The following is a 17,740-nucleotide window of genomic DNA, read 5'->3' as shown; positions in this document are numbered from 1 at the left end:
AGGGAAAGAGCAGAGATGGCAAGTTCTATCCACAGCTTGCCAGATTTTCTGGCTGTATGTTAGATTGTTCCCAGTTCTATCATTTGAGCCAGTTTACATCATACAGCCTTAACAGGTCTCACTAACAAATAAGTACCATGCTCCAGCTTATTTCAGGAGATCTCCTCTGCTGGCTGTTCTACAGGTAGACATGTCCTATGACTGACCTTCTACAGTTGTGCTCATAAGTTTACATACCCTGGAAGAATTTATTATTTCTTGGCCATTTTTCAGAAAATATGAATGATAACACAAACTTTTCTTTCACTCATGGTTAGTGGTTGGCTGAAGCCATTTATTATCAATCAACTGTGTTTATTCTTTTTGAATCATAATGATAACAGAAACTATCCAAATGACCCTGATCAAAAGTTTACATACCCCAGTTTTTTTGTTTTTTTTTTACAAATTTTTATTAACTTTTAAAGACATAAAAACATAAAAAATCTCTTTTCTGAAAGTTGCTTAATCCCGGGTCAAAACTCTTGGTATAGACACACATTCAAATTCATATTCATTTTACATACCATTCCATATCTTATTACATTTTCATTTTTCTATATAGCTTCTCCTTTCTTTTAAATTTTCTCAATTTTATTTTATCTCCTCTCAATTCAAATCATAATATTTATTCTTTGTCTGTTCTATTTCCAACTATCCGTTTATCTTTCTTCTTAAAAGAAAAAAAAAAGAAAAACCTTCTCCTGTACACTGATTGGAGTGTGAAGCCTATGTCTCTTTCCCCTATATTTATAATACTTGATTTAAAGTACATGACTTACGTTGGGATTCTGTCTGGTACATTCTAACATTATACAATATCATCAAAACCAATACAAATCTATTCATTAATATTAATATTTATTCATATCTTAAACATCTAACACATTTCTTATCAATTAGATCACATATTTCTATGGGAGCACCTATTTGCCATATTAATTCCATCCCCCACATCACATATTATAAATCATTATTACATTACATGTTCCCCTCTCCTTCTTCAAACCTCTCATTTCACGAATAGTTTCACTATTATAACATAGCCTAATCATTGGTATTAACAATCATTTATATCTTTAGACATTTTACACATTTCAATTAATTACCATACCTTTATGGGAACACTTCTTATACTTTCCAAAATTATTCCCCCCCACATCACCGATCTTAAATCATTATTTCATTAAAGTACTCCCCTCTCTTAACAAAAATTTCACTAAATTATACTAAATATTTATCACATTTTAAATTACATATTATTTCCAATCTTCTATAATTATTTCTAAATACAAATATAAAAATGCAATCTTATGTACCCTTCTAGAATCCCTTTTCCAATAAATTCTATCCATTATCTCTAAAAAACTTTTGTTTTTTTGCATTTTGCTCCCCACCATTAAAGCTTCTCATTCCTTCCTTTCTCCCTTGCTTCTTCTTCTCCTTATCCTCTTTACCCCTTTGTCTCTCCACCTCCCTTTTATCCTGTTTTCCCTCTTTCTGTTGTTTCCTAACACGATATCCTCTTTTCACCTTATTCTTCTCTTTTTGGATTGTTTTCCCAGGTCTTAAAGTCTTCTTCTCCTTTTTCTCCTCCTTCTTTTCTTCTCCAACCAAAGTCACATGTTCTTCAAAAATGGCTTCTTCTTTATCCTGCTCATACGATTTTACATAAGCACAGACCGCCATTTCTATAAACTGAAAAAGAGTGCCAAAAACATCTTTCCCTTCTTGCTTTTCTCTTTCATATTTTTGATGTATAAGTTCTAGTTCATCCACAACTGATGCCATTGTACAGAGAAATTTTTTTTCAAAACAACCACCCAAGTGCTTTTAGTCTGAGATAATTCTCATAAAATCCAAAGTCATCAAACAGTCCAATCAGCTGATTCTTTTTAATACTTTCTCTTTTTTCCACTTTCTCTTTTTGGGATAAAGTTTGATCACAAAGTTCTCTTTAAAATATATCTTTAGGAAATCTTATTGCTGTTTAATAGCTCTTTAAAATTAGCTCTTTAAAGTTTTAGGCAGTCTTCTCCTTATTTTCAGGTTGCTCCAATTTTTTTTTTTTCCTCTCCCTTCCCACTCACAGCCAAAAAAAAATCTTTTTTTTTCCCCCTTTGAATATTCAGAAATCCTTGCTCCTTCAATATTCATTTATCTCCAGAACAGATTCCCGGATTTCTCTTATGGTTCCACTGCTGTCACGTTAGGGAGGAGAGTGAAAGGCAAGAAAGAAAAAAAACTTACTCTTTTGAAATGTTCGCCGCTTGTATCTCTTTCTTGAAACAAAGTATCCTTAGCAGCCTTCGAGGTTACAGGAACTCTCTCTCTTAACTTTATCCCAGTCAGAAGCAACTTCCACAGCTCTTCCCTCTTCCTCCAGCACAAATCTTACCCGGCTGCTGGCTTCTTTGAGGCGGCCATTGCTGACCGCCGCTCATCCACCTCAGGAAAAAGGGGTTATTCCGGCTGGAAAGGGGGTCTGCGTTACCCCCAAACCTCTGTCCGGATCCCCTCTCTCTTCGACTGCCTCTACAAGGCAGCCATAGCCCCCAGACCTATTTAGATCGGGGGCACCTTGGCAGCGAATGCGGCAGGGATCGCAGAGGCGCGAATTCCTGCCGCTACCGAAGCCGCGCAAACCGGAAGCCACATACCCCAGTTCTTAATACAGTGTATTGCCCCCTTTAACATCAATGACAGTCTTTTGTGGTATGTGTGGATTAGGCTCTTTATCTTCTCAGATGGTAAGCTGCCCATTCTTCCTGGCAAAAAGTCTCCAGTTCCTGCAAATTTTTGGGTTGTTTTGCATGAAATGCACATTTGAGATCTCCTCAGAGTGGCTCAATGATATTGAGGTCAGGAGACTGACATGGTCACTCCAGAACCTTCACTTTATTCTGCTGTAGCCAATGACAGGTTGACTTGGCCTTGTGTTTCGGATCATTGTCATGTTGGAATGTCCAAGTATGTCCCATGCGCAGCTTCTGGGCTGATGAATGCAAATTTTCCTTCATGCTGCATTCATCTTGCCATCAATTCTGACCAACTTTCCTGTGCCGTTGTAGCTCACACATCCCCAAAACATCAGCGATCCACCTCTGTGTTTCACAGTAGGAATGGTGTACTTTTCATCATAGGCCTTGTTGACTCCTCTCCAAATGTAGTGTTTATGGTTGTGGCCAAAAAGCTAAATTTTGGTGTCATCATTCCAAATGACTTCGTGCCAGAAGGTTTGAGGCTTATCTCTGTGCTGTTTGGCATATTGTAAGTGGGATACTTTGTGGCATTTGCGTAGTAATGGCTTTCTTCTGGCGATTCTACCATGCAGCCCATCTTTCTTCCAGTGCCTTCTTATTGTGCATCTTAAAACAGCCACACCACATGTTTTCAGAGAGTCCTGTATTTCACCTGAAGTTATTTGTGGGTTTTTCTTTGCATCCCGAACAATTTTCCTGGAAGTTGTGGCTGAAATTTTAGTTGATCTACCTGACCGTGGTTTGGTTTCAACAGAACCCCTCATTTTCCACTTCTTGATTAGTGTTTGAACACTGCTGATTGGCATTCTCAATTCCTTGGATATCTTTTTATATCCCTTTCCTGTTTTATACAGTTCAACTACCTTTTCCCACAGATCCTTTGACAATTCTTTTGCTTTCCCCATGACTCAGAAGCCAGAAACGTCAGTGCAGCACTGGATGAAAGATCCAAGGGTCTGTCTGGAGTCCAGGAACTCATTGACCTTTTATACACACACACTAATTACAAGCAAACAGATCACAGGTGAGGATGGTTACCTTTAATAGCCATTCAAACCCCTTTGTGCCAACCTGTGTGCATGTTATCAGGCCAAAATCACCAGGGTATGTAAACTTTTGATCAGGGTCATTTGGGTAGTTTCTGTTGTCATTATGATTTAAAAAGAGTAAACACAGTTGATTGATAATAAATGGCTTCGGGCATACACTAACCATGAGTGACAGAAAAGTTTTTGTGTTATCATTTATATTCTCTGAAAAATGGCCAAGAAATCATAAATTCTGCCAGGGTATGTAAACTTATGAGCACAACCCCCCCCCCCTTTTTTTTTTTTTTTTAAATTTTTTTATTAAAAAAAAAAAAAAAAAAAAAAAAATAAAATTCAAAAAAATCCCCCCTTTTTATATCCCCAAAAAAAACCCCCCCCCCCCCCCCCCCCCCCCCCCCCCCCCCCCCCCCCCCCCCCCCCCCCCCCCCCCCCCCCCCCCCCCCCCCCCCCCCCCCCCCCCCCCCCCCCCCCCCCCCCCCCCCCCCACCCCACAAAAAAAAAAACCCAAAAAAACCCCCCCCCCCCCCCCCCCCCCCCCCCCCCCCCCCCCCCCCCCCCCCCCCCCCCCCCCCCCCCCCCCCCCCCCCCCCCCCCCCCCCCCCCCCCCCCCCCCCCCCCCCCCAACCTTACCCCCCCTGGCTTATTCCTTACAAATTCTTTTTTAAAGTCAGCTACCCCCCCCTATCTCCCCCTAAGTTAATCAAATTAATCTTTAAAATAATATCTAATACCCAATCCGATTTTGCTTGGTACATTCTATCTAACTAATACATCCAACATAATTAAGTACATAATTAGACAATAAATCTAAATATTAAAAAAGATACTATAATAAAAATTTTATAATAACATCAATACCATAGTCTTATTAAACTCTTTAATTAAAACAATATTCTAAACCTCCCTATTATTAAGTTTTAAAGCCAATCATTTTTAAACATTTTAACATTTTAATCTCTTATCAACTCTTAAATCATTACAATACTACCATCTCATCTTATGTACCTTGCAAAATCTTTTTTTTAAAAAAATTATACTTTATCCATTATCCAAAAAAAATTTCTTTTTTTCATTTAATTTCAAAACATTGTAGCTTTTCTCCACCTTTTCCCTTTCTTTCTTCTCCCAACAAACCTTTCTACCCCCCTTCTTCTAGCCTCTGTCTTGCCAGCTTCCCTTCTCTGTCGTTATTCCTTTTCCCTTTTGTTTACTATCATCATATTGGTTTTGCACCTTATTTTTCCCTTTCTTAAATGTTTTTAGATCTTAAGTCCTTAAGTCCTTTAATTTTCTTCTTTTCTCTTCTTTTCTTTTCTTTCTCTCTTCCTTCTTTCTGGATCAAGTTCTGAGATTCATTAAAAATGGCTCCTTTCTTTCTTTCTTGTTCCTCTGCTGTCTTCATCTGTTGTAATGTTTGTTGATAATTAATAAGCGCCATTTCTAAGAAAAGGAAAGCTTCTTCCACCCCATCTTTACCATTTTTTTTGCTTGTTCATTCTTTTCTTAGTTCCTCAACAGAAAGAGCCATTATAAATCTTTTCTTTTCTTTTCCCTTCTTTCTTCTTACAACAACCAGAATATTCAAAGAAAATAAAAAAATAAAACAGTCCCAAAGTTATCAGTCAGTCCAAACCAAGGCAGAGTTCTCACTTTCTCCTTCTGGGGTAATATCAATCCAAGAGAAAGAAAGTCCAAATCTGTTTAAAACCTTATTGCAATATATTCTAGTCTTCAAATCCTTAAGGCATCTGCTCCAACAAAGTCTTAGCATACAAATGTTTTCTTTTTAATCCTCTCTCTTCCCACTCATCGCTTAAAACCAATTTTCACCTAAAAGAAATAGGTTTCTTAATATCCAGTTATTTATTCCGTGAGGAAAAGAGGGAAAGCTATCCTTTCAGCACCTTCAAACAGCCGCTTTTTTCCTCTTCTGGCAGGTATTATTCAGAAAGTCATACTTTTCAGGAATTTTATTAGATATGTCTTAGAGTCCTAGGAGCCAAGAAAACTTTCTCCTCTCAATCACTTTCTCCACTTCCTCCTGCGCATTCTTACCCGGCTGCCAGCTTCTTTGTGGCGGCCATTACAGACGCCGCCGCTGCACACGTCCTGGGAAAAGGAGTTCTGCCGGCCAGGGAGGGAGTCTGCAGCACCCCCAAACCCTTCTCCGGATCCCCTACCTTCAGCTGCCCCTACAGGGCAGCCTAGCTCCGATACCCGGCTGGGTCGGAGCCCCAAAAACGGCTAGCGCGGCAGGGGATCGCGCAGCTTCGCAAATCCCTGCCGCTCGCGAAGCCGACAAACCGGAAGTCTCCTTTCAGTTTTTTAAAGTCAGTTCTAGTTCACTGGTTTGTTCCGTGGCATCTTAGACTTGATCATTTGCAAATATTGCTAAGCAGACATAATTAGAACAGTGGCACAAATGTATTAGTGAACCATAGCATGGCTAGTCCTGCCATGCAAACTGGCTTTATGGCTGGGATAATATGCCATTCTCTCATTTGTTTAATTTTTCAAAATGACAAATGATAGACATTTCTCTTTTTATACTTTTCTTCTTCTACTTTGTCAGGTTAAGAAGCCAACCCATGAAGCTTATCAAAATGAATTGAACATAGAAAGTGTAGAACGATCCTTCATCCTCTCAGCAAAGTAAGTGCTGCAACTGCCCCGCTCTCCTCCAAAAAACTGAGAGTTGGTTCGCCTCATAAAGTCAAAGGAAAATCTATTTAGTGATGTATTATGGAAAAAAGTGCTTAACTAGTCTGTGTATTTAACCCAACAGTTCTGCTACAGAGAGAGATGAATGGTTAGAAACTATCTCTCAATCAATTGAAGACTACACCAAGAAAAGAATAACTTTTAACCCTACTAAAAGTCTGGAAGAGGTAGGTTGTCTTTCCAGAGCAGAAGTCACCAACCTTTTGGACTTCAGGGACCATCAAACTCATAATTTTAAATCCCGCAGACCAGAGACCCTGGGAAAATCCCCCAAAAAGTCTTCAGGAAAATTCTTCGTTTTTCTACCGATCAATCATTCTTTATTTGGGATTGCAGGATACCACCTCCAGCTCTGTTCTCGGTGGTGGGGGGAGAGAGAGAGAGAGAGAGGCGCAGCCTTGTGTTCCCACGCAGCCTGGATTAATTGCTTCAGGGGGGTGATTTGGGGGGGGTGACATTTCTCTGAGGACCACCAAAATTTTCTTGCAAACCACCAGTGGTCCCCGGCCCACTGGTTGGTGACCACTGTTCTAGAGGGTATACATTTTTATGTGAAATTATAAACTGTTGAAACCAAGTCATGCTCAATACTCAAAAGAGGCCTTATCATTCTTTCTGTACATTGAGATGCAAGAGAAGGCTGAGCAATCAATTGTTGGGTGTATTATAACTTTCCATTTCCTGTACTGGACAGGAAAATAGTCTATTCAGTCTTTGCCCAACTCTGATTGTATGAGATATGAGAAAAGGACCTTCTTCACCTTGCTGAGAATGTTTATCCTTCAAATAACATTTTGATTTCCCATTCTTATATACTTTGAAATCTAAGAAATTGTTATGATATTGATAATGAGCCTGTAATATGAGCTTTTCTACATGAGAAACAGATGTAAAAAAACCAAAACCCTGTAAATATATTTTTCTGCATACGTTGTTTCTCACTCTCTTAGGCAGACCAAGAAAAAGAAGAAGAAAGACCTGTAGGATCCAAAGCTCCAATTTGGATTCCTGATACTAGGGCTACCATGTGTATGATTTGTACCAGTGAATTCACTCTGACATGGAGAAGGCACCACTGCAGAGCTTGTGGGAAGGTTGTAAAAATTAATATTGTTAGCTTTAAAAAAAGAAGAAGAAAATGAACACAAACGCATTTGAAAAAGTTCCATCATGTGCATATATTATCTGTTTCGTTTTTCAGATAATCTGCCAAGCTTGTTCATCGAATAAACATGGATTAGACTACATGAAAAATCATCCCGCAAGAGTGTGTGATCTTTGCTTTAAAGAGCTGCAGAAACAGGGTAAAATTAAATGTTTGCCTGTTTTTCACTTTTGCCATATATTTACTTCAGGTGTTTTTTTCAGGGATTAGAATTTTTAGGATTACAAGAGTAATCTTTCATTTAAAATGGATGGCATACAGTATATCAATTTCTTCAAGAGTTAAATACAAAAAAAAATTCTAAATATAAAACCGTATGAAGTATTTAGCAACATTTTAGTTTATATTATTGTGGTTCTTCAAGCATGAAAATATATATCTTGATTAAAACTATCTCATTTACTCTTTTAAATTATTTGCAGTCAGTCATTTTCAGTTACAATGCCTGCTACTGTTTTTTTTAAAAAACTTGCCTCTGTCTGACATGAAAATTGTTACCTTCACATCTTTGATAACCAATAATTCCACCTATGATCAGACGTAATGAGAAAGCAAAACATTCAGAATAGCTGTACAATCACTTGAACATTAAGACATTTTAAAAAGCTACAAAGTGTTTTTGAAATATTGCATACAAATATCATCAGAGATGGATGTATAACTTATAAAATTAATAAATGATAAACTAAAAACTTATTCCTTTAGTTCTCTGAATTAGAAATAACTGTAATGGTTACCTTAATTTCAGATAATATGTACACTTCTAAAAATGGATCTCCACTGAATCACCGATCGCCAACTAACGCTTTGTCTACAGTATTACACAGTATTCCATCTGGCAGAAAGCAGAAAAAAATTCCAGCTGCACTGAAGGAAGTATGTCAGATTTTCTCAGCACTATTTTTTTTTTTTGTATTTACTAATAAAGACCTGTTGCTTAATGAGAGACCAAATGTACTGACCTTAACTGTTGCTCTTTTCAAAGATAGTAGCTGTAGAATAACTGTGCTTATTTTTATTCTGTTTTTTCTGCTTTCTGATTCCCCCCTCTCTCTCCCAATATTCTTTCTGGGGACTGCAGGCAAGATTACTTGCCTTATTCTCAGCTATTGAAAGTGGAACAATGACTAGATCTATACCATGAAACACCATTATTTGTCTTAATTTGAATGTATTGATAAGACACAATGGTATATGGCAGCTTTGAAGCGGCAGCCTTAAAAAAGTTTTACACAATGCACTAAACTGGCACATTTTGTATCTGATATTTGTAACAAAACTGAGAACCATAGTTTGGCAACATTAAACCCAATTAAAATGTGCTCAAATGTAAGTATGTAAGCTCTAGATCAGTGATCCCCAACCTTTTTGACGCCGCGGCCCGGTACCGGCATCAGCTGGGCGCCGCGGCCCGGTACCGGCATCAGCTGGGCGCCGCCATCTTTTTTTGATGAAAAAGTGCTTCCGGTGAGCTTTCTACCCGGAAAAGCTCACCGGAAGCACTTTTTCATGAAAAAGATGGCGGCGCCAGCAAGCCAGCGCCCGGTAGGAGTTGTTCCACGGACCGGGACCGGTCCGCGGACCGGTGGTTGGGGACCCCTGCTCTAGATCACTTTTGCTACAATGTAATTCAAAGATCTACCAAGATAGTGAAAGGTCTGAAACTGATTTGTCAATTTTTCAGAATCCATGTCTTTGCCTCCTTCCTTGGGTTGAGAGGGAGTGGTAATAGTAGTAGTTTATTGATTTATTAGTCTTATGACCTTTCAAATCAAATATAATACATAGTCCAATTTTGCAATAAGCTAGGAAGAAATAAAGTGATAAAATATATGTGTGTAACTAATACAAAGAGACAGTAACCAAATAAACGAATCTCCCTTACAGAATACAGTGGTTCACAAAGCCACTCCCTTTGTTATAAACTTAGGAGTTCTGTGTACATTTGAGGGCAGAGGGAAATACAACAATTTGTGGTTAGGATCCCAGTGGGCTATTCTTTCCAAGAGATGATAGGTATTTAAGTCTAATCAGGGCATATAATTGACAGTCAAACAAAATATGAGAAATATTTTCAATGTCATCTTCTCTAAAGGCAAGTGGAGGAAGCACCCATATTTGGCCATGGAAACCAATAACTCAAATCTTGCTCTAGAGTAGGTCTTTAAAGATTGTGTCATTCAATGACAGATATTTCTCTGGTTAAAAATAAAAATTTCTTGTTACCCAGCATGTTATTGTTAGCCAATTCTGGGATCTATTTTTAACCCTTTAATTCCATGTTGATTTGAGTGCTAATATCCAGGACTATCTCTTTAAAAATTTCCTCTTTCTGGAAGGCCATTAAGAGTAGATGTTGGGTAGAAAAGCCATGTTGTGAAATAACTTTGGAAAGTTGGTTGACCCAGGAATTGGGCTGGGCCATACTTATCTGTTCTGTTGGGCATGTTTTGTAATGTCTATAAGGGTTCATTGAATGAATCTTCTGCCAGTATAGGAATATTTCAGTTAAGTAAGTGACTGTGCAAGGAAAGGGGAAGATGTGTTCTTATCAGTTCCCAGCATGCATCTTAAAAAGCAAGTTTTTGTTTTTTAACATGCGTACTGCATCTCAAAGAAGAATTTTGTAGCTTTATTAAGGCCCCACAATTCTGGGCATAGGTCAGCATTGGATTATTTTTGCCTTGAATACTTTCAGCTTAAGGATCAAGATAGCAATAGCAATAGCACTTAAGACTTATATACCACTTTACAGCCCTCTCTAAGCGGTTTACAGAGTCAGCATATTGCCCCCAACAGTCTGGGTCCTCATTTTACCCATCTCGGAAGGATGGAAGGCTTAGTCAACTTTGAGCCGCTCAGAATTGAACTCCTGGAGTAAGCAATGAGTTAGCCCTGCAGTGCTGCATTCTAACCACTGTGCTACCGCAGGTCTACCCAAGTAGTTGTAAATTTGTATAATCTTCTAGTACTTACTACTTACCTCTGCACTTGCTGAGTTTCTTTTGAAATGATTTAACCATGACCCAGTTCTGGTTAAAAACCACCCCCAAAATAGGTAAAAAATGCATTTGTTCAATAGGCTCCCCATATATTTCCCAGATATATTTCACACTTGTTCTGGTAAATACCCTTACTTTAAATACATTTTTATTGATATTTAAAAAATTAAGAGCACAGTAGATATTCAGCTTTTGCAGCGGTCTTCTCAGGCCCATTCGGAAATGTACAATTAGAACCATGTTCTCAACATATAAGATAAAATTATCAGGGGTCTTTGGCAATATGAGTATCTGCAGCATACAGAAATCCTAGTAAATCATTGACACAGAAATTAAAAAGCATTGGTGCTAGAATACAATCCTGTCTTGACATTGATTTGGGTGGGTATACTGTTTATTAGAGAACCATTAACACCTGTACAGTCTTTCAGATAGGTTTCTGAGTAAAGGAACTTAACCAAGAATAGAGTCTAGGTTCCATATTTAAGCAGGCCAATTTCATCCATAGAACGTTTGTTTCTAGAATCAAAAGCCACACTAAGATTCATAAATATGGTAAACAGTTTCTTCCTATTTGTTAATTGTTATGAGATAGTGTAAGGTCAAAATAATTGTCTATTGTGGAGCATTCAAGTCTGAATCCAGCTCATTTCTCCATTAAGAGATTTATTTCCATTACCCAGTTTTCTGTTTTGCTTAACGGATGTTTCATATACATTTTAGCCACAGTTCCAATAAGGCTTACCTGCCTGTAGGTTTTTGTGTCACTTTTATCTCCATTTTTATATAGGGGGAGTATAATGCCGACTTCCTATCTAACTCCCACCCATCAATATGAGTCTTCAAAAGTTCTGGGAATAGAAAATCTACAGGCGCCTTATTAGATTTTAGCGATCAAATTATAAATTTGATTCCTGATACACTGGAGGCCAGGGAGGAAGGTTTTCAAAGGCTACAGTATTAGTAATTTGTTTGGGAGACCATGGTTAGAATTAGAAAAAAGATTTGCAAAAACCCAAAATCCTCCCAAATTGATGTCAAATTGCAATTTACATTATGTTCGTTCAATAATGCTACCTGATATAACATTCCAGAAGAAAGTTGTCCCTTTTGCTAAAACTTCCAGATCTCACCATATTTTAGTTCTAGACTTTTAAAAAAATATTAACAACTTCTTGTGCTAATTTTTAGCATTTTAGCATGGTTTTCTTTGGTAGGGTGTCCCAGGGCTTGACACATTGCTGCCTTCAATAGCTTTTCTCCTACATAAACAGAATAGCAATAGCACTTAGACTTATATACTGTTTTACAGCTCTCTCTAAGCGTTTTACAAAGTCAATATATTGCCCCCAACAATTTGGGTCCTTATTTTACCCACCTCGGAAAGATGGAAGGCTTTGAGTCAACCTTGAGCCTGGCGAGATTTGAACTGCCAAACTGCAGCCAAGAGTCAGCAGAAGTAGCTTGCAGTACTGTATTCTAACCACTGCACCACTACAGCTGATCAAACCAATTTGAACTTATTTCTGACAATTTGTAATAGGAAGTTTGACTATTAAAATTTTTCTCAGGGAATGACACAGATCTGCAAATTGGGTAAGGATTTCATCTGAATCTTGGGTAGAGAAGAAAATGGAGTTTCTCCAAAGCTGGGCCTGTTCTGAGTTCAGAAAGTTAGATAATGCCTTGATGTCAATCTTGATCCAATTAAGCTTTCTATTCTACTTCACTTCAAACATTATTTTCTATATTGCATTTGTAAAATATTTTGTTTCTTTTAAAAATAGTTCTCTACTTCAGCGGTCCCCAACATTTCCGGTTTGGCGGACTGGAAGGGGGAAGGGGATAGTTCCATGTGAGTTGCAGGCGCAAACTCTCCACTCACACAAATGAAGTTCTGCACATGAGCGCCTGCCACTCACTCAAATGCAGCTTCATGTGAGTGCCTGCTGCTCATGCAAGCGGAGCTGTGTGTGCACACATGTGCGCACACAAGCACCCACCACTTTTACAGCCCATTTCTGAAGGGGCCGTGGCCCACTCGTGGCCTGGGGATTAGGGACCCCTTCTCTACTTGACTGAAGGAGGGCTAATTAGCAGGAAAGAGTGACCCCTAGGTTTTTTGGAAATGCTGAAAATGTCATAGAGCACAAAAGTTGCTGAAAAGCCAGTTAACTAGCAGAACTTGGGCATTTGGACAGTAAATCAACAAAAATGTAGCATATAAATGTAGTAAGCAGTTATGCTTGACTCAAATTACTTATATTTTAGCAGGATTATAATGAAGATAATGATCAGTACACCAGGGAGAGGAGCAGTTATACTACATTCTCTTGTAATTAAACTACATCCTTGTGTTCATTATAGGTGTCAGCTAATACAGAAGATTCTTCAATAAGTGGCTACTTGTACAGATCAAAGGGCACCAAGAAACCATGGAAACACCTGTGGTTTGTGATCAAAAATAAAGTGCTATACACATATGCTGCTAGCGAGGTAAGAAATGAAAAACCGAGAAAACACTTCATATAGGTAGAATGTTGGAATTTTACTCCTATGAATTCCATTTACAGATAGTTCTTGACTTGTGACCACAATTGACACTTGAATCCTCAATCGTTGAGCGAAGTGGTTATTAAGTGAGAGATCACATGCCTGTTTCTCTCAATGACCACAATCCCAGCACTACTGACCGTGGTATTATGTGATCATGTTGTCAAGCTATCCTTTCTGTTTGAACCTTTTTCACCAGCCACTAGAAATCAGAGGGAGTCTCCTCAGCAGGTGACAGTAGCTTGGTACCTTCCCTGCTGGTTTTCTGGGAAAGCTGGTAGGCAAGATTGCAAATGGTGATCACATGAATGCAGAACTAGGTAACAACAGATTGCAGATCAAAACATGTGACTGTGGAGACCCTGCAATGCCATAACTTCAGGCAAGGCTCATAAATCCTTTCAAATCAGCACTGTCATAATTTTGATTGGTCATTAAGTGAAGGGCACCTGAACTGAATGTAGAGAGTATCTTTAAACAAATCATTGGAAAAAAATAACATGTAAAATGATTCACACAAAACGATGAACAGTATATAGCTGGAATTCACTATTCTCAGATATAGCAATAGCCAGCAATTCTGATAGATTTCAAGGGAACTGGGTAGCTTCATGAAGCCTAAACAGACATCTAGTTTTGATGAGTGATGACATCCTAAATTAATGATTGTGTAGCATATATATCAGGCTAACCATAATAATGAGTTTGGAAGGAAGTGTAGGGTTGAAATCCTATGCAATGAGCCATTAGCTAAATAATTGAAGGATCTGAACCAAAATAATTCCATTTTGCTCACAACTGGGAGATTTAGAATCAAATTCAGGATTTGGTATTAGCCTAGAATTGCAAGAAACGTTTTTGTATGGCATTTTCATTGTTTCAAAAATGAAGTCACATCTAATTCTGGGTTTCTTTTTAATATTAGGATGTAGCTGCTTTAGAGAGCCAACCTTTACTGGGTTTTACAGTTGCTGAAGTTAAAGATGAACACTTAGAATCTAAAGTTTTCCATTTATTGCACAAAAATACTTTATTTTACATATTCAGATCAGATGATTACCAGTCAGCACAGAAGTAAGTGGACAATTATTTAATATATGTATATGTGTGTATGTGTATGTGTGTGTTATAAATTAAGGATATTCTGGCAGTTTCAAAATACAGTATTGACTGTGATCCTATTGATTATTCCCTGATTGTACAGAAATTATTTTGCCAACATATAGATATGTTTTTAATATTCTCAATGAAGTACCTAAAAACAAGAGTAAATGAAGTTTGTTTTCATTAGAGTTTAGCAGAAAAAAGCAGGCATTTGATATGTATATAAATTGAACGAAAATACAGGGGAAAAAAACATTTCTTTTTTCAAAAGCCAGGTTCAAAAAGTAGGGTGCTGTTTAATAATCAAAACTGTTGTCTTAACCATTTGTCATTTAGGATTATGCATGGTCTTTTACTTGTTTATAAAATTAATAGGCCTCACATCTTACCTCAAGGAAACTAACTTTAACATCCTCTAGTGGGGCTTTGATTGCAATTATGTTAAATCAGGATAAACTGAGTCAATTATTTAAATATTCCAATTTGGTGAATGCTCCAATTATATATATTCTGAAAATCATTATACTTGATGTAGTAACACAGCTGTAAATTTTGAAATCTTGTACTCCTAGAAGTTGTCTGGATTTACATATCTGAGCTCCCTTTCCTGACTTAGTGTTATTAGTAGTAATTACTGTTCTCACCTGTCTTCAAAAGAAATCTCTATCTAGCACAGGGGTGTCAAATTCAAGGCCCAGGGGATCCATGGATCTGGCCAGCAGGGTGCTTAAATCTGGCCTGCGGGGCTGCCCTGGAAACAGTGAAGGACTGGCCTGCAGTGCCTCTGCCAGCAAAAACGGAGCTCCGTTTCCGCTGGCAGAAGGTTGCAGGAGGCCGTCACAGCCAAAAACTGAGCTTGGGAGCCCATTTTCCCTGGCAGATTGCTCAGGCCACCACACACCCCCAACATGAGTGACATCAAGCTGGCCATGCCCACCTCAGCCCCCCGAGGTCAAACTCAACCCTGATGTGGCCCTCAATGAAATCAAGTTTGACACCCTGATCTAGCATCTTCCTCCAACCCTGACACATGAGAAAATATGGCACCCATAATCTATGTGCCTTACTAACAAAATAAAATGACAAATGGAAATAAATGCTGTAACACTATGTTGTAATATCTGCTGGCCCTCTGTGTTAAGCTGGCTGACTAGAAAATGATCAACCTCCCCTTACAGAGACAGAACAATCGTACAGAATATACATGGAATCAAAACTTTTATTAAAAAGAAATGAAAAGGATTTTTTTCTATTTTTAAATAGACACAAAACATTCAGTAGCAGAGAAGATAAAAATACTGAGCAATTAACATTACAGATAACATTTTTCCCATAGAAAAATGTATAGAATATGAAATAATCTATCAGAAACAAGAAACCATTAACCAGTAGATACAGCAAAGAAATTAAACATAAATTCCTAGCTTTTCCTATTTCCCTAGAGCCATTTGTGCGGGCACGCAAGCCCCAGCCAAACTTACCTGCATTGTGCATATATGCGCCTCCTAGCTGTTTTTCAGCCTGTTTGAGGCCTTTTGCGCCCTACCAGAGGCTTGAGGGAAACCTCTGCAGCCTCGGGAGGCCGAAAAACGGGCCTTCTGGAAATACCAGGTGCCCGCTTTCAGCTTCCGGAGGGCCCCTGGAGCTTGGAAGTGATGAAACAGGCCTGTTTTTCAGCCTCCTGAGGCTGCAGAGGCTTCCTTTGAGCCTCTGGGAGGGTGAAAACAGCCTCAAACGGGCTGAAAATCAGCTGGGAGGCATGCACATGCGCAGTGCAGGTAAGGGGGGGCTTGTGCACGCATGCATGGGGGCACATTGCATTGTGGATGCTGGCACACGTGCGTTACCACGCACATACGCACTTTCGGCATACCACAACAAAAAGGTTCGCCATCACTGCCTTAGAGAATAGATAACCCTTTGTTCATTCATACAGTACTTACTCTTAGCAAATGGTTTTTTTCTGCAAATTATACTTTAAGTCTAAATAGTTATTTTAAATCCTACTTGTTTCCAGTGTTTTGCCTAGCAACCGCCTGAGTGATTTGAAAAAAAAAGAAATGAGCAGGAAGGAGGAATTTGAAAGAAGCTGCTTGTTTCATATGTGCCAAAACCATGTGCTTCTCTTTACAACAAGAAAGAGATGCCTTAACTAGCAGCTTGCCTTCTCAATGAAGAGGCTGGTGGGCAGGTTAATGAGAGTGTATATGGGGATGGGGTTGTGGTTTTGTTATTAAAATAATGTTTTCTCTTTTTCAATAGGTGGATAGAAGCTTTTCAAGAAGCCACAATATTGTAGCACATTCTAGGTTTAAAGACAATGTCAGATAACTAAATGACATTACAGTTCTGTATGTTATAGTCAATGAATTGGCCTGGGCAAAGCCTTTTTTTAAAGAGTGGTCTGAACCTAGTCTCTGGTTCAGGCATGATTTTTTTAAAAAATGTGAATACTTGTTGTCATACAAAATATGTTATTTATTAAACTCTGCCACTGTTTTACATTTGCTAATGGTCAATCATTTCTGAAACTCAACCTGAATTTGAAAGTTTCCTTGATTACAGAACCTTATAAACCACAGTATCATTCAATGGAAAAGTGCAGCAAGGTATTTCTCTATTCTGTTCCAAGGACAATTTTCCATTTGTTATTTAATTTCACACATGCAGAATGTAAGATTTTTCAGTAAGCTTTTAGGATTTCTTGCTTTTTTAATCTTTGGTAAATCAACTGAACTACTGTGCATTCTACCAAACATATAGTACTATTTCATATTTGAAACAACTAAGTTTAAGTTTATTAATTGGCCTACATGAGGCAATGTACAAATAACTTTATAATGATTAATTGCACATTAATCTCTTATATTATTTATCTTTTTCATATTCCATAATGCTGCATCTGAACACTCTCTGGTGCTATATATGGAAGGTTTTGTGTGATACTTTTTTCACTAAAGCCTGAACTAGACCCGTTCCCAGAAAATTAATGAAACGTCTTAGCAGAAAAAGCCCAAATATTTGTAGTGGAAGAGTAAGAATATACCACTCCTTCTAGATCTCTCTCTTTGGATAGTCAAGCAACATTAGTTGTTCAGTTGGGTAACAAGCTACAGGAGGATGACTTTTTTCTTTATCTAGATATTTCTATCTATATGCCTGATTCAGGTATAAATATTTTTATCCAGAAATCACAGAGAAATTTGTATACTTAGAATCAAAAGAAAAAAATGAAATAGCTGCCCATTTTGTTTAAAAAACAACAACACTATTTTTAAGCTGGTTCTTCCAAGTTGGCAGAAGTTTCTTCACCATCACATGACCTTTCCAGGAGTTCGTGTGGGT

The 17,740-nt window shown here is 38.2% G+C and overlaps 1 protein-coding gene across 1 annotated transcript in view; it reads left to right on the top strand.

Moving 5' to 3' along the window:
- FGD6 (FYVE, RhoGEF and PH domain containing 6) overlaps nucleotides 1–16,897 on the top strand; it is a 65,146-nt gene extending 48,249 nt beyond the window's left edge. Inside the window, exons 14-21 of the mRNA XM_026693893.2 lie at nucleotides 6,423–6,502; nucleotides 6,636–6,738; nucleotides 7,522–7,665; nucleotides 7,773–7,875; nucleotides 8,485–8,612; nucleotides 13,106–13,234; nucleotides 14,217–14,365; nucleotides 16,658–16,897. Of these exons, the coding sequence (XP_026549678.2) occupies nucleotides 6,423–6,502; nucleotides 6,636–6,738; nucleotides 7,522–7,665; nucleotides 7,773–7,875; nucleotides 8,485–8,612; nucleotides 13,106–13,234; nucleotides 14,217–14,365; nucleotides 16,658–16,694 (873 nt within the window). The 3' untranslated portion in view covers nucleotides 16,695–16,897. The remainder of the gene's footprint in view (nucleotides 1–6,422; nucleotides 6,503–6,635; nucleotides 6,739–7,521; nucleotides 7,666–7,772; nucleotides 7,876–8,484; nucleotides 8,613–13,105; nucleotides 13,235–14,216; nucleotides 14,366–16,657) is intronic.
- The last annotated feature ends 843 nt before the right edge of the window (nucleotides 16,898–17,740 follow it).

Source organism: Notechis scutatus, chromosome 6, assembly GCF_049901735.1.
Source record: "Notechis scutatus isolate UNSWTSFEM ecotype Mainland chromosome 6, rNotScu1.2, whole genome shotgun sequence".
Lineage (NCBI taxonomy): Eukaryota > Metazoa > Chordata > Lepidosauria > Squamata > Elapidae > Notechis > Notechis scutatus.
The sequence above is the reverse complement of the archived record's forward strand: the minus strand, read 5'-3'. Positions and strand labels throughout refer to the sequence as shown.